The sequence below is a fragment of the Pleurodeles waltl genome, chromosome 7 (assembly GCF_031143425.1).
Source record: "Pleurodeles waltl isolate 20211129_DDA chromosome 7, aPleWal1.hap1.20221129, whole genome shotgun sequence".
Classification (NCBI taxonomy): domain Eukaryota; kingdom Metazoa; phylum Chordata; class Amphibia; order Caudata; family Salamandridae; genus Pleurodeles; species Pleurodeles waltl.
This window is the reverse complement of record NC_090446.1, coordinates 253,303,977-253,318,870: the sequence shown is the minus strand read 5'-3', so window position 1 is coordinate 253,318,870 and position 14,894 is coordinate 253,303,977. Positions and strand designations below refer to the sequence as shown.

Genomic DNA, 14,894 nt, shown 5'->3' with positions numbered 1-14,894 from the left:
AGTTGCTGCTTTGTGTGGCTCTGCCCTAGGAAGGAGTTCCATGGGAAGAGAATGGGGTGTTCCCATGCATCCACTCAGAGATTTTGCTGCATTTCCAGATTTACCAAGGCTGGTAAACTCGGAATGTTTCAAATTGCTAAGCCTTCCAAGGGAAGGTACAACAAGGAGGTAATAGCCTCGGAGGATTGTTTTTGAGCAAGAAGGTGTCCCTATGTCTGACCTGCAGCACCCCTTCTATTTCTCTACTGTGATGTAGCTAATCTCTGCCACAGTATCTCAGTCCTGACTAACTACCCCACATATTATATCACTCATAACATCTTCTATGACATAATTAATAATATCACTGCAACATTTGCTGTAAAATTATTGATGAGAAAACTGTGCTTGGCGGGTGTAAGTTATAGTTACCTAAGGACACGAGTAATAGTTACTTCAGTTAACAATTACTATAAGTGCTGAATTTCTATGGTTTATTGTGTGTAAATTCTGAGCCAAATTATAACTTACCTATAAACTTTTTTAGTGGACGTCTAATTTTTTTCAATTCTATTCTATTTGGCACTCACATTCCATAGGCTCGTAAGGTCTGGCATGCCAAAGCTAGAGAGTCTCCATCAAGGGAAAAAAGTTAAGGCAGGTGAAAAATGTGATCTTCCATTTAAGGTACCATGGAAAATCTTTATCATAGCTTCAGCAAAAACTGCAGAACAAATTAAAAGAAACTTGCCAGGACTGTAGAAGCACCAACTTAAAGCACTCATTTTGCCTTTTGGTGTATATCTGTTCATTCGTTTTTTAGATAATTGTATTTATAAAAGTTGTCAAGTGGGCTTCAAAAGGTTAATAATTTTGTATTTCTTGACTTTTTAAAGTTGCAATGTCCAAAATTGTCATTTCTGCTAGTCAATTTTGAAGTTTTCAAGGAATGTTATTGACTGATGAAAGAGATTAATAACAGTCTCTTGAAAATTGTGAATCTGGTGAAATGTGCTATTTTAGTATTGTTGGAAAAAATAGATATCTAACAAGAGGCACTAAAGAGGGGCCCGACTACAGCAGAGGAGCAATTCATGGGAAATGGGAGTAGAAATCTGAAAACAATTATGAATTTGGCACAGTAAAGTCATATGTTTTTGAAGTATCAGAATCGTGTTCCCACCTTTTTACATTCTGAAACAGCCACCAAAAGAAACAATTTTCTGTAAAAAAGTGCAAGGTTTTTAGAAAAGTAAACCAATCAAGGTTATGAAAGACCTGGCAGGTTGTTCAAATGGAGGGCTGGAGGATCCGACTGTATTTTGAGATGTCATCAGTGAGGTCATGAATAATGTCATAGAACATGCCATGAGTGATGTAATATGTGAGGTTACAAGCAGGGCATTGCAGGGTGCAAGTTATAGTTAGCTCTGCTAAATATAACTGGTGAATTTATGTGGTTTGTTTAGCTCAAAACTATATGTGTTCTGTAATTTTCACCTAACTATAACGTCAGTTTAATTTCTCTTTTCTTCCGTGAATTTCCAAGGTATTTTAAAAAAACTAAATCACACCTTATTATTGCACCTAACTAAAACATCACTTTACCCTTGGCTTTCTTCAGTGAATTGGTATATATATCTCATTGCAAACGTTGCAGAGATATTATCAGTGATGTCATAGAAGATGTCAGGAGTGTTGTAATATGTGGGGTAACTAGCAGTGCATGGGGAGGGCACGAGTTATAGTTTCTTGAGATAACTATAACTATAACTGCTGAATGTCTGTGTTTTAAAACATTACTTTGTTACTGAACATTTCACCCAACTATAGCGTTTGGGTTTTTTAATGGATATCTGTGTTTTTTAACATAAAGCAATATTTTATTACCATATACAGTGTCAGCCCCCGCCACGCACGGCGGAGGCGCTGCTTCAAACCCCCCCTCAGGAAGCCAATTTTACACTGAAAGGTTAAGCATAGAGCCTGGCCCGTAGCCAGGCCCTGCAACAAAGCCACCTACAGATAGCCAGCCCCATGCAACCTTTTGTTGTGTGTGGTGTGCTCTGGATCCAACTCCCATGAGCAGCCACCCAGGGGTAGCCAACCACACATGGCCCTTGGTCATGCACTGGTTTGGTCGCAAGGCCCGGCTTGCAGCCCGGCCCTGTGGCCAACACCCTACTTGCAACTAATCCTATGCTGTCCATTAGCCTGGAAAATGACAGAAATACTGTTGCCACTGAAATTCACCTGCTAAAGTTATCTTTATAACTATAACTCATGCCCTAAGGTAACTATAACTTGCACCCTCACCATGAACTGCTAGCTACTTCCCATAATACATAACTCATGACATGTTCTATGACATTACTGATAACATCACTGCAACATCTGAAATTGTGCTTTTTCAAGTTTAAAACATTACATTGCCACTGAATTTATCACCTAACTAGAACGTCACTTTAACCTTTGCTTTTTTGTCACTAAATTTCTAGCATTTTTTTTTAAGGTAAAGTAATATTTTATTACCATATGTAAAGCTAACATATCCTTATGTACAAGAATAGGACACTTTCGTACTGCTGTGAATTTATTAATTCATATATACATGAGAAATGTTCCCCTCCAACGCGTTGCAGCCATAGCTTTGCTCACGTGGTGGCTGCTGTATGAAATTTTATGGACATTGAAAAGGATGTGCGCAGTAGGGGCCAACTGATGGTGTGTCTAGAGGCACTGGACTACAGTCTAATTATTTTATATAACCACATATGTATATGAAATATATGCTTTACATTATTATGTGCTATTTAGATATTATTTACATATTTCTATGTTTTACTGGTTTCTACAGTAAACTGAACAGCAGTATAGCGGGTGATGTCATCAGTCATGTCATCTATGATGTATTTTGAGATATGATAATTTATGTCATCACTGATGTAATTCATTATGTCATGACTGATGTAGTATGTGAGGTAATAAACAGTGCCTGGGGACTTGACTCAGATAAATGTTAGCTCAGATAGTTAGCTCAGATAAATGTAACAAGTGAATTTCAGTGGTGTTTTGAGATTAAAATGGTGTTGTGTATTTACTGATATTTTAAGCAATGTTGCTGTGCTGAGTTGCTTTAAAGGGAGAGAGCAGAGTTTTTAAAGACACTCATGCCCCAGTATGTGCTCAAGCTCCTACTACACACTGTCTTCACCCTATGCAAAACACTACATGGAACACCTATTCTTTCCTCACACCCAAGCTCCATCAGGTGGTCAAACTCATACTATGAACAGCCTACGCCTCAGCAGAGCAGTGCACTGAGAGCCCAATCCCTCCAAGCACCAAAGCCCCATTAGTCAGCCCCTTACTATGCAGAGCCTTAATACTGTGCTCAGCTCTTCACAGTGAGATCACTCCCTCCTGACACGCAAACCCTCTTAGGTGGGTAAAGATCTACCACGGAGAGTATCTATCATGAGCACAACCCTTCATGGAGAGACCAGTCTCTCCCGACACCCAAACTCTTCTCTGTTGCTACGCCCCCACTACGCACAGCTGTGGCCCTGTGCACAAAGATTCGAGGAGAGTGCACTACCTACAAAATCTCTAATCCTGTAAGATGATAAAGTCTCTATTATGCACAGCCTATTTTACAGGGAGAATGATTCAAGTAGAGCACATACCTGCCACAGATGCAATCCCAAATAGGAGGCTAAGCATGCTGTGAAAGCTTATTTTATTAGCAGTACAGAAGCTATACAAAATTTGCTCTAGGCCTAGCTCACTAAATATGTTTCAGTGTCAGAAGCGTATAACAAACTGTCACACTGATTGGATGATGTCATCCATGCTGTCATCAGTAATGCTACTGAAAATGCCATGAGGGATGTGATATGTGAGGTCATAAGCAGTACATGGTGGGGCCTTATTTTACAGTTAGCTCAGATAACTATAACCGGTGAATCTCAATGTTCTTTTGAGTTTAAAATGGCATGTTTAATATGAAATTTTCACCTAATATGTCACTTTAACATTTGTTTTTCCAGTGAATTTCTAAGCCTTTTTTAAATTAAATAGAGATATTATTACCAAACCTAACTATAATGTCACCTTAACTATTGAAACTCACTGTCTGTTTAGAGCTGCACACATGGCGAAGGATGTGTGTGGCAGTTTTGTAATGTAAAGTAAGACCTTATTACAAGTAATAGGCCCATGATACTCTCCTTACTGGGAACCCCATTGTAACACTTGAATCTCTTAGGGTAGTGAAGCAGAGCAACTGAAGACCTACTCTGGATGTGGTGTGAGCTAGTAAACTCCATTCCCTGACACGCAACATCAACACTCAACAAATTATTGTTCAGTCAGTACTTGTTCATTTAAAAAAGGAAAAGTATATTTATTACAGACACACTGCCAAATAGTTCACACTCAGTTACAAATATTTACTTCCTCATATATGTAAATACCTTTAATGACACCCCCAGATCACATTTGACCACTAGTGGATCATCACCCCATAAAAACAGCCCACTACATATACTAGATGCAAAATCACCATACACAGGTGTGTCATTTTAAATAAGGCTGGTCTACTGGCTTCGTCACTGAGTCACTTCATCAAGATATAATAGCCAGGGCTATTGTTTTTTATCAAGGGGTGGCCATATCAATAAACAAGGAAAGCCTATTGGCTTTGTCAAGGGATCACTACATCAATATATGAACAAATGCCTATTGACTTTGTCAAGGGATGACATCAATATAAAAGACCAGCCTATTGACTTTGGCAAGGGGGTCACCATATCAACATGTGAAGGCACGTCTACTGGCAGTGACAAAAAATTACTACCATCATAAAACAACATGTCAAAATGCAACAATAAAACCAATAAAATCCAAAGCCAAAGTCAAGGACATTTATTACTGCTAGTAGGCATTGCAATATGTGTCAATAAACCTTTAATCAAGCATTTAACATGCTGCTTTACTACTGCATTATGCATTCATAAAACCACCCAAAAGGAGCATCTGAAAATCTCAGTAAAAATGCAAAATCTCCAGTTCGTGAAAAGCTTTAAAACAAAGAAACCTTTTTCCTTGGGTCACTTTCTACAGGCCCCAGAAGACACAGAGGTACCTTAAAAAAAAACATTTCTGGGGACTGAAGTCCCTCTCAACACTCTGAATATGTAGGTGGTGTCCCCGCGCAGATTCGGGCCAAACAAACTGGGAAAAAATATGCTAAGTATCCCAACTAAGGGCATTGTGGGGTTCTCCATGCCAGAAGCAGTGAATATTGAAGGATCGGTTTGTCATTTTAGCATTGCTTTTTGCAGCATCCCCCCCACTCTTTAAGTTTACTTTTGGGTGCCCCATTCCCACTCGACACACCCATAGTTTTTCTAAGGCCCTATGGCCCTATTGGCCCCCCACACACAACCTCTATACTTTGGGGACGCACAGGAGCTGGCAACCATTTCCTTTGGGCTCACTCTGGGAGGGAGCTGCCATTCTCTTGTCTCAGGACGGTGGAAACAAAACACAGTTTCATCATGGTGCTCTTTTCATCACTCTGTCCCAAAGGATCAGGTGCCAGGAACAATCCTGCATACGGGCCCTGTTAGAAATGGGGTCTTTGGTTGGCAGTCAGGTTACTCCCTGTCCAAGCAAGGACCCTCACTCTAGTCAGGGTAAAGGAGAATCCCCTCAGTTAACCCCTGCATACCCCCTTGGTAGCTTGGCACGAGCAGACAGGCTAAACTTCAGAAGCAAGGTGTAAAGTATTTGTATCAACACACACAGTAACCCAGTGAAACCACCACAAAGGACACAACACAGGTTTAGAAAAATAGGTAATATTTATCTAAAAAAAAACAAGACTAAAATGACAAAAATCCAACATACACAAGTCAAAATATAAATTTTGAAAAGAACAGGATCCTTAAAAACAGTGAGAACAGTGTTAGCGCACAAGAGTACATAGTGTCCAAGTACAACTGCACAGGCGAGTGTGCCTCGGAAAGGGCCAAAGATGTGTCAATTTCTCATTTGCAAGTGTGACCATGCGGTGTTCCTCCTCCGGTCGGGGCGGCGTGCATCGTTTCTTCTTTCGCGCAACAGAGCGATGCATCGATCCCAGAAGGGCACCTCGGGTCTCGGCAGGCTTTGCGTTTATTTTCCACGTCCAGTGATGTTGCATTGAAATCCAGTTGCACTGTGTCAAGAAACTGTGCTGCGTGGGGGCTTGCAGCAGCTGCTGCGGATGTTGCCCACCGTTTCTTCAGCTGCGTTACATCGATCTCCTAGCCGCAACACAGGTGGAGCGTCGATTTTATCTGTGAGGCTGGTGTTTATCAGCCATGAGGCGGGTGGTGCACCGAAAGTTTCCCTGCACAGCAGACTTTGTGTGGATTTCTGTAATTTTCCACCAGCTGCACCTTTCACAGGCCCAGAGACAGGTTAGGGCACAACTTGGCAGGCAGGACTCTCAGCAGAAAGCCCAAGTGCTGCCAGAGAGAAGTCTTTGTTTTCCCTGAGACTTCAACAACAGAAGGCAAGCTCAGTTCAAGCCCTTGGAGATTCTTCACCAGTGGGAAGTCACACAAAAGTCAGTTTTTGTCCTCTCTCAGGCAGAAGCAACTACTGAAGGTCAACCGAGCAAAGCACAGTCACAGGCAAATGGGCAGTACTCTTCCTCCAACTCTCCAGCTTTTCTCCTTGGCAGAGGTTCCTCTTGGTCACTTACACCTTCGCGGCTGCTAAATGATGCGCCACCGGCCTTGTGGCTAAAATGGACGCTGCATCACGGCTGGGAGATCAATGCAATGCAGCTAGAAAATTGACAAGCAACACCCGCAGCGGCTGCTGTTAACGATTCTAGCCCCCTTGCAGCACGGTTTCTTGACATCGTGCGACCTGATTTCAACGCAAAATCGCTGGGCACCGAAAATTAACACAGAGCCTGCCTGGACCCGAGGTGCCCGTCTGGAACGACACATCACTCTCTTGCAGGAGAGAACAAATGACGTGCGCCAAACCGACTGGAGGAGGAACGACACACATTCCCGCTTGTGGGTGTAAAATCGAAACATCATTGGCCTTTTCTGATGCACGCATGCCCGTGCGGCTTTATTTTGCTGCTACCCAGGTCATTTTGTGCAAAACAGCATTCTCACAGTTTTCTAAGGATTAAGATATATATATATATATTTTTATTTGTAACTTGACTTGTGTATGTCAGATTTTTATCGTTTTGGTCTTGTTTTGTTTAGATAAATATTATCTCTTTTTCAAAACCTGTGTTGCATTATTTTGTAGTGTTTTCACTGAGTTACTGTGTGTGTTAGTGCACATCCTTTACACATTGCTTTTGAAGTTAAGCCTGCCTGGTCATGCCAAGCTGCCAAGGGGGGAGCTGGGGTTAACTGAGGGTGACTCTCTTTTACCCTGACTATAATGAGGTTCCTTGCTTGGACAGGGGGTAACCTGACTGCCACCAAAGACCCCAGTTCTAACATTTGGCTTATAGGATGACAATCATTATATTGCACGATGATCTGCTACTTTTGTAACTTTGACCCGGATTCCAGTTTTCCGCAAATTATTAGCACTCAGTTCCCTATGAAAATGCGGTGCAGTATGGGCGTAAGTGTCCCGCTGTGCTCTGTTCCCCAAGCAAGTGGCAGTACTAGGCCAACCAATACTCCACAGTACTGTGATATCATTATGTTTAGATGGGATTTTGACTTAGAGGCATTCAGTTATATTCCCACAGCTGATAACAAATATCTCCACCTGTAACAGACCTAAAGCTCCGCTGGCACAAATTCCTTCCTGAGGCACTGATTTTACACAGTGGCTGACAAATAGTACATCCCAGTGTGTACACAATACTGAGAAATTATTTGAAACAATGAAATCCCTTTGAATGACACACAATTTAGAAAACATAGGCAATATCCGATTACAGCACTGTACGCTCAGTCTTCTGGGAATTGTATTGTGTTTTGTAAGTCTGCATGTTAAGTGTGTGGATTTGGAGAAAAAACATACAAAACGTACGTCAAAAGAAAATTAATTGGAGGTGTTATTTGCAAGCTTTGTTCTAAGGAGGACTGGCAGCAAAGAAAACCAGCTTTTTTTAAAGGTAGAACATGCAACAGCAAAATAAGCCTCCCTTCAAGCCAACATTGGAAGGATACAGATCGTCCATTCATAACAATGTGAGACCAAAATGCTCCCAGGCAGGATAACCAGACTAGGCTAGAAAGACATCACATAAAGATGAGACCGACGATGGACAACAAAGCCATTCAAACATGAGCAGAGTTGACCCAAACCAACATTAAAGCTGTCTTCAGCCGAGACCTAAAAAGTCTAGTTTCATTGCTTTTACCTAGATGATAAATTATTATTTCAAAGGAGTGGGTGGTAATATTGATGGCATTTATTTTAAACAGTTCCTTGACCCAAAAAATAGTAACCTCTCATTCCATCCATTGTGCTTGAGAAGGGCTTGGTTCCTCCATTTCTCCACGATATTAGCATATTTCATCCTCAAAATCTGGCATGACTTCAGCCCTCTCAGCCAACCTTTTGAACTATTTGCTGCACCAGATGGCTGTACCAACGGAAGGGGAGGATTGTCATCTTCGGGCTACATGAAGATCACAAAACGTTAAATCAAGTGGCATGAGCAGTACATTGTAGGACGTATGTTGAAGGGAATGTGGCATTTTCATTGTATGATTGTGTATAGACAATGTAAGCGTTTACAATATCCAGTAAGTATACATAAAATATAGCTAACTCCTCTTAACTTCTCAAATATTTTTCTCATTAATATGGTGAGCTATCTAGAAGAGATGGTTGACATACTAAATAGATACAGAATTACTGAAGCAGTCTGTCAACAATTAGCTCTCATGGTCCTTCGGAAAATAATGATGGCCACAATCAAATATGAAAAATCTCAGAAAAGCTTGAAATATTTTTTATGATTTGGCATACAGGGTAAATGTCTATAATAAGTTTGATCTCATGGACCCTATCTTCTAAAGTGTGTAGGGGAGAATTAAGAGATGACCACAAAAAGAATTTCCTTTTTGTCATCACTTAAGTATTAACTATAAAATACTGATTGCTAAAACAATTTTTTGCCATGCATGAAGAAGTATCAGGTGTGTACTGCACTGAAAAAGCTATTGCATTCACCCAATTTTAACAGGTGTATGAAACCTCCATGGTGAGGGGTCTAGTCTCTGTGTCTGGGCAGGACCCTCTGGCACCAACATCCTTAACTGCTACATCAAAGACTCCTCTACATTTTACAACGCCAGAGTGCAATTTTAAGACTACCCCCTGGGCTTTCCTAAACTTTGCATTCATTTGGATGGCAAGCTTTTGATTGTAAACTTAAAATTGGTTATATTTTCTGTGGCTGAAAAGCAGAGAAGGACGTTACCATAGGCCTTTATCTCATGCAAACCAGCCTGACCCTGTTTAAACTACTCTTCACTCACAAGTTCCCCTTCTATAATAGTAAAACTGTGTGTATGTATACACTGGCCTCCATGGGTATCGGAAACAGTAAGTTTTCTATGCAAGAGAGTGTAGAGTCATACCAAGAATGCACAATTTACCACATGCAGTAAATACCGCCTATTCCGAGTTTGTCTCTGATAAAATGAGAAAGTACATGCGGAATTAGGGCATTCCGCACTGAATGCCACATCTATCAGAATTGTGTGCATATTTTACCCCTAAAATATTTTGGCAGATTTGATTTACGTGGAGAAACATTTAGGATGTGAGGTGTTTGCAGAAGTTCTCACAATTCCAATTCCTGCACAAATGGTTTTAAGCAGGGATCAGACTTCACTGGCTCACTTGTAATCAGTGGCATTGTGATGCATAAGCCCAGGGCACATTTGCATGAAAAAGTCTGTCTTCGATCACCAATTACATCACGATTCTAAGTTCTGCAATGATTTAACTGTCCGGTTAGGTCTACATATGGAGGTTTGTGAAACATTTGGTGGAAACACCACAGATTACCAAACGACAAGGGTGACCGCTGGTGTGCTATGCTCTCTGTTAGCGCTGGAAAGGTTGTCCCAATTGCAATTGCATTGCACTCCACACGTTAGAGATATTAATTAAAGATATGTTTTGTTTTACACTTCCTATAGGTATTCCTTGTTGGTCAGTAGCAGACACAGGTTATTGCCCTTCTAAATCATCTATTCAATATCACCATTTACTGAACTTTGCACTCTGGTGCAATTTATTGCATTGTCCCCTCTTACCCTCACTAGAGGAAGCAGAGCAGGTAAGACAAACGCTTGCCTAAGTAAACAGCAATACCTATTACAAACATCCGCTCGCCGCTGGCAGTCATAATTTAGTTTGATTAGCCACACATATACATTTTACAATTCCTACATTGTTTATCAAAACTGTACATTTTAATTTCTCAAGCATATTTTTTCTCTCTATGTAAGGTTTATTGCTCTAGTATTCTTTCTTTAAAAATATTGTAAAATATTTTAATTTTATAAAACGTGCATTGAAACAATGATTCACAATTACTGATGCAGATAAGTACCACAAGCACCTGGCTTTCCCTGGCCTCTTTCTCATTTTTTCTTATAATTTATTGAATAAAAAAGCTTCATATGCAATTATTATTGTATAGTTGTCGTACATGAATGGCTTCAATCCAAAGGAGAAATACTGTAATACTGTTGCTCGTGGTACGGGGGCAGTTTTTCCATTGTTTTCCCATTGTTTTCCAACATGCACGCAGTAGGATTGGTGGGGGGGGACATAGTCCAAAAATGGTCTTTGAGCCCTTTTTCTCATAATTTTGCTTCTTTCACCGAGGTGCTGCTCCCACAGGTTACTCCAGGAAGTACCTGAAATAATCTGTACGTGGTAAACTGAAGACTGAGTACACTTACCCCCCCCCCCCTCCCACTGGAGCTGAGGTTGTCACCCACATATGTGCACTGCAACCTGAATTTCTTTAATCTTTAAATTGTTCAAAAGTTATTTTCTGACATTAATGAAACACAATGAATCGCCGCATATTTCGATATATTGATAAAAAAAATACCTGTTGCGGTGGGGCGGTGTTCTGCAGTCCCGAAGATGCATTCACCACAACGATTGATTGCGGTTCTGCTAGGGGAGGACTTTCCTGGGGATCCTCCCTGGAGGGTTGCCTCTTCTCCTTCGCCTTCTCAGGTTTGAACAGTTTGTCAAACAGGCTGATTTCCTTGGGCTTGGCCTGTGTGGTTTCTGCCTCGGATGGCTCTGTGTTTGACACCTCAGCTGCTGTTAGTGATGAGGCGAGGGGGGCCCGCTCTTGGTTTTTATCAGAGCGTGCTTTGAGCTCGACTGTTGCCGGAAGTGTAATGCTTTCACTGGGGGCATTGTTCACCGGAGGTTTCTCTGGGTTGACATCTAGCTTCTCTGACACAGCTGATGAATCTTTAGCTTCAGCTGCAGTACGCGCTGGTACAGGCCGAGAGATGGACATTCTGAAACGCGATCTAGCAGGTGGCGCCTCTGCCTTGGCTTCCGGCCCAAGATTCTTTCCGTTTTCCTCAGAGATGGAGCTGATCTCCATTGTCTTTTGTGAAGAAATTGTGACATTATTCTGCCGGTCAGTTGTCTTGGCGTCGACTGAAAAGGAAAGGCATAATTAAGAAATTATAGCTACTTGATTTATTGCATGAGAGGCTATTCTAAACAAATATGCACTCATAGAAACAGCCTTTTAAGAGAGTTTATCGATATTCGTGGACAATTTACACAGTTATGTACAATTCATGAAAACATTTGGTTGTATTTATTACACATTTTTCCAAAGCTTGAGTGAGGCCTTTTGAGAACTACATAGCAAACACTCTTGGCAGAAGACACACTTTTGAAAAGGTATGCACAAATGCCAGCACTATTTACCATTGGCACATTATGTACCACTTTTATACTCATTGTAAAAAAAGGCAAAACACCCCACTTGCTCGCATAAGAACAGAAAATGGTGCACCAAGAACAGTGCTTCAAATGTGCATGTACTGAGTACCTGCACTTTTTTAATTTGAAAGGGCGGGTGTCTGCACTTCTCAACACTATTGCAATACATTTTACGGAGAGTACTGGCGCTTTCCTGAAGCAAACAGGTACCACAAATAGTGAGTACCTGCACTTCTGTATTCCATTTAAAGCTTTGACCAAGAGCTCTACATATATATAATTCGGCGACAGGTGTGAAAAAAACGGAAACATAAGGGTATTAGTGAAAAATGTGATGACAGTCAACCTCAAGAGGTAACGTCAAAACTCAGAAATACAATTCTCCCTTCTCCATTCACAGATATGAAGCAAACCTGAAAAATGGGAAAGTGAAATAAAACGAGGGTTAAGACTAAAAACAATAGAGTTAACGTAAGTGGGTTTTGGGGTGGTGGCTTCCTACTGAATACTGTATTTTAAAGGACCAGAGTGAGAACTCCAGTCTTCGTACATTTAAGTAAGTGCTATTTCCACATTTCATTTCTTCCGTGAATGAAAATTCAATTAATTGGCTTAAATTCCATTCCATTTATAGAGACTTCCACACAGTATATTCATACACACTCTTTGTGTATCAAATTAAACATTCAGCACATGTTTTGTAGTGAAAAAAAAAACTATTTCTTGCTGTGACCTCGAAGTAACTTACGCCTCTATTTCTTTGCATTTTCTATACAGCATGACCATGATACACTTCCCAGCACCTGGCCCGCTAGGCCTAGTGTGGACTGTTAGGCACTGCAAGAATACATTGACTGAGACTGATGACTTCAAGTCAGCATAAAATACTCTGAGGGCAATAAAAAAAAAGAAACCTCGTATGTTCTAAAATCCAATCATATTAGAACCCAAGGTATCAATACTTGCCCTGTTAGATGGAAGTAACTGAAACAGGAATGAAAATATGCATTTCAAGTGAACAATGGGTGGTATGTGTACAAAGTTTTACAGCAAAGTTTGCCTCAAAAGCTAATCCTTCCAGGGCCTAATATCAACCGTTTCCGCTGACCAGTATAACACTTCACAAGGTAGGAGCTTTGAAACTGCTGAAACAGAAAGTTAATAAAGCCGTTCAGACAGTTCATCGGTCTCCTGCTAACGAAGGACACGTCAGCAATCTGAAGGGTGCAAAGAAGGAATATAAACAAGCTATATGGGCAATAAAGAAGGAACATTTTGAGACCTTCCGGGCTAAACTTCTTTGGGATCTCAAGCATCACAACTTCCAAAAGGTTTTGGGACACTGTGAACTCCCTTAAAAGCTCTGCTAATGGAAAGCTGGAATCTAGTATTCCTGAAGTAGTGTGGGCCTCACACCTATACTCCCACTTCAACCCATTGACTAACCCAAACTTAATGCTGCATACATCAAGCGAAGCACATCCGGAAGGCTCTGGAGTGGCTGTGGATTCAATGGGCCACTGTGGTACTCTTTCTATCCATGCCATAGAGGTACATAGGCAGATAACAAAGGGACACATTTCTGGAGCGCCATGTCCAAATGGAATCCCTCAGGCCATTTACAAGACAAACCAGACAATCTGGGCTGAAGCCATGGTCCCACTTTTTAAAAACTCCCTGTTAGTGGCCATGATTCCTGCCTCATTGAGAGGTTCCATAATTGCACCCATCTTTAAAGGAAGAAATAAACTTCACTCGGAGAATTACAGGCTGATCACCTTCATTGATAACAAGGCCAAATAACATGCTGGTATTTTACTTGATCATTTCTGTGAATTGGAAAGCATGAATAATATTATCTCTTTAAATCAAACAGGCTTCGGAAAAAATATTGGCACCACTATGAACCGGACAGCTCTGGCACTAATCGTTGTCTCCTCCATAACAGAGAAGCTGCCACTCTACCTGTGTGACATCGATTATAGAGAAGCCTTTGATTGTGTCAACCGCAAAAGGCTATGGAAAAAGTGAAATGGTTTTGAGAACAAATGAAAATCTATATTCCAAGGCATGGGTCAAAATTAAATTGGAGCCAACTTATCCAGGGCCATTCTGACTGCAAGTCGCCTCAAGCAGGGGTGTATTTTAGCACCATTACTGTTCAACTTATTACTGTGAGAACTCTGAGGAAATTAAAGAAAGGGGATTTACCCTTGTGGCTGGGCTGTCTGCAGTTTTTAAGAACCTGAAGTGGCATTTATTCCGCCCCATCTTGGAAATCGCCAGAGCCCAAGTTGCACCCACCCTGGCATGAGGATCAGAGGCCATTTGGGGGGAAGAATGCAACAACTTTGGACACAACAGAAATAAGCATATACCAACAAATTTTTCAACTTCCCGGCTACACATCACCAGCCCAGATTAGGCTAGAGTTTGGGCTTGTAAAACAGTTCCTTGTGAGGCAAGCAGCATTTGCCCTTATTTGCCATAAGCAGAGACTCACCGCGGTACACACATTAAGCCTTTGTATATTGGAGGATATCATGAAAATGCCACACTTACCCGCAAGGGACTGCCTCGAAGAAATAATAACTCGATTTGGCCTGGTCCAACTGTGGCATGCTGTCGCAACCATAAGGTTCTTAAAAAACTGTCCACAAAACAATGAAAATTATCTCCTCACTGGAGGACAGAGCTACCTTAGCAAATTGCCCACATGCCTGGGCCATACTAAACAGCTACAAAGCCTTAAGACCACAGGAATACCTTGGGACAGTGCTAAAGTTCAGGGTCATGAGAAGATATCTCACTTACTGTCTGAGATCGTGCCATCCTTCACGCACAGCAGCCCTTGTCAAAGGACAGCAGGGGCAAAGATCTGTCAATTGTGAGACTCTGCAACTGAAGATCTGCTGCATACCATC

The 14,894-nt window shown here is 41.3% G+C and overlaps 1 protein-coding gene across 6 annotated transcripts in view; it reads right to left on the bottom strand.

Moving 5' to 3' along the window:
- The window catches only part of BCAS1 (brain enriched myelin associated protein 1), a 364,378-nt gene that overhangs the window by 183,108 nt on the left and 166,376 nt on the right, over positions 1-14,894 (bottom strand). For all 6 annotated transcript variants that reach the window (XM_069243624.1, XM_069243621.1, XM_069243622.1 and 3 more), the window contains exon 4: positions 11,105-11,676. In XM_069243624.1, coding sequence (XP_069099725.1) covers positions 11,105-11,676 — 572 coding nt within the window. The remainder of the gene's footprint in view (positions 1-11,104; positions 11,677-14,894) is intronic.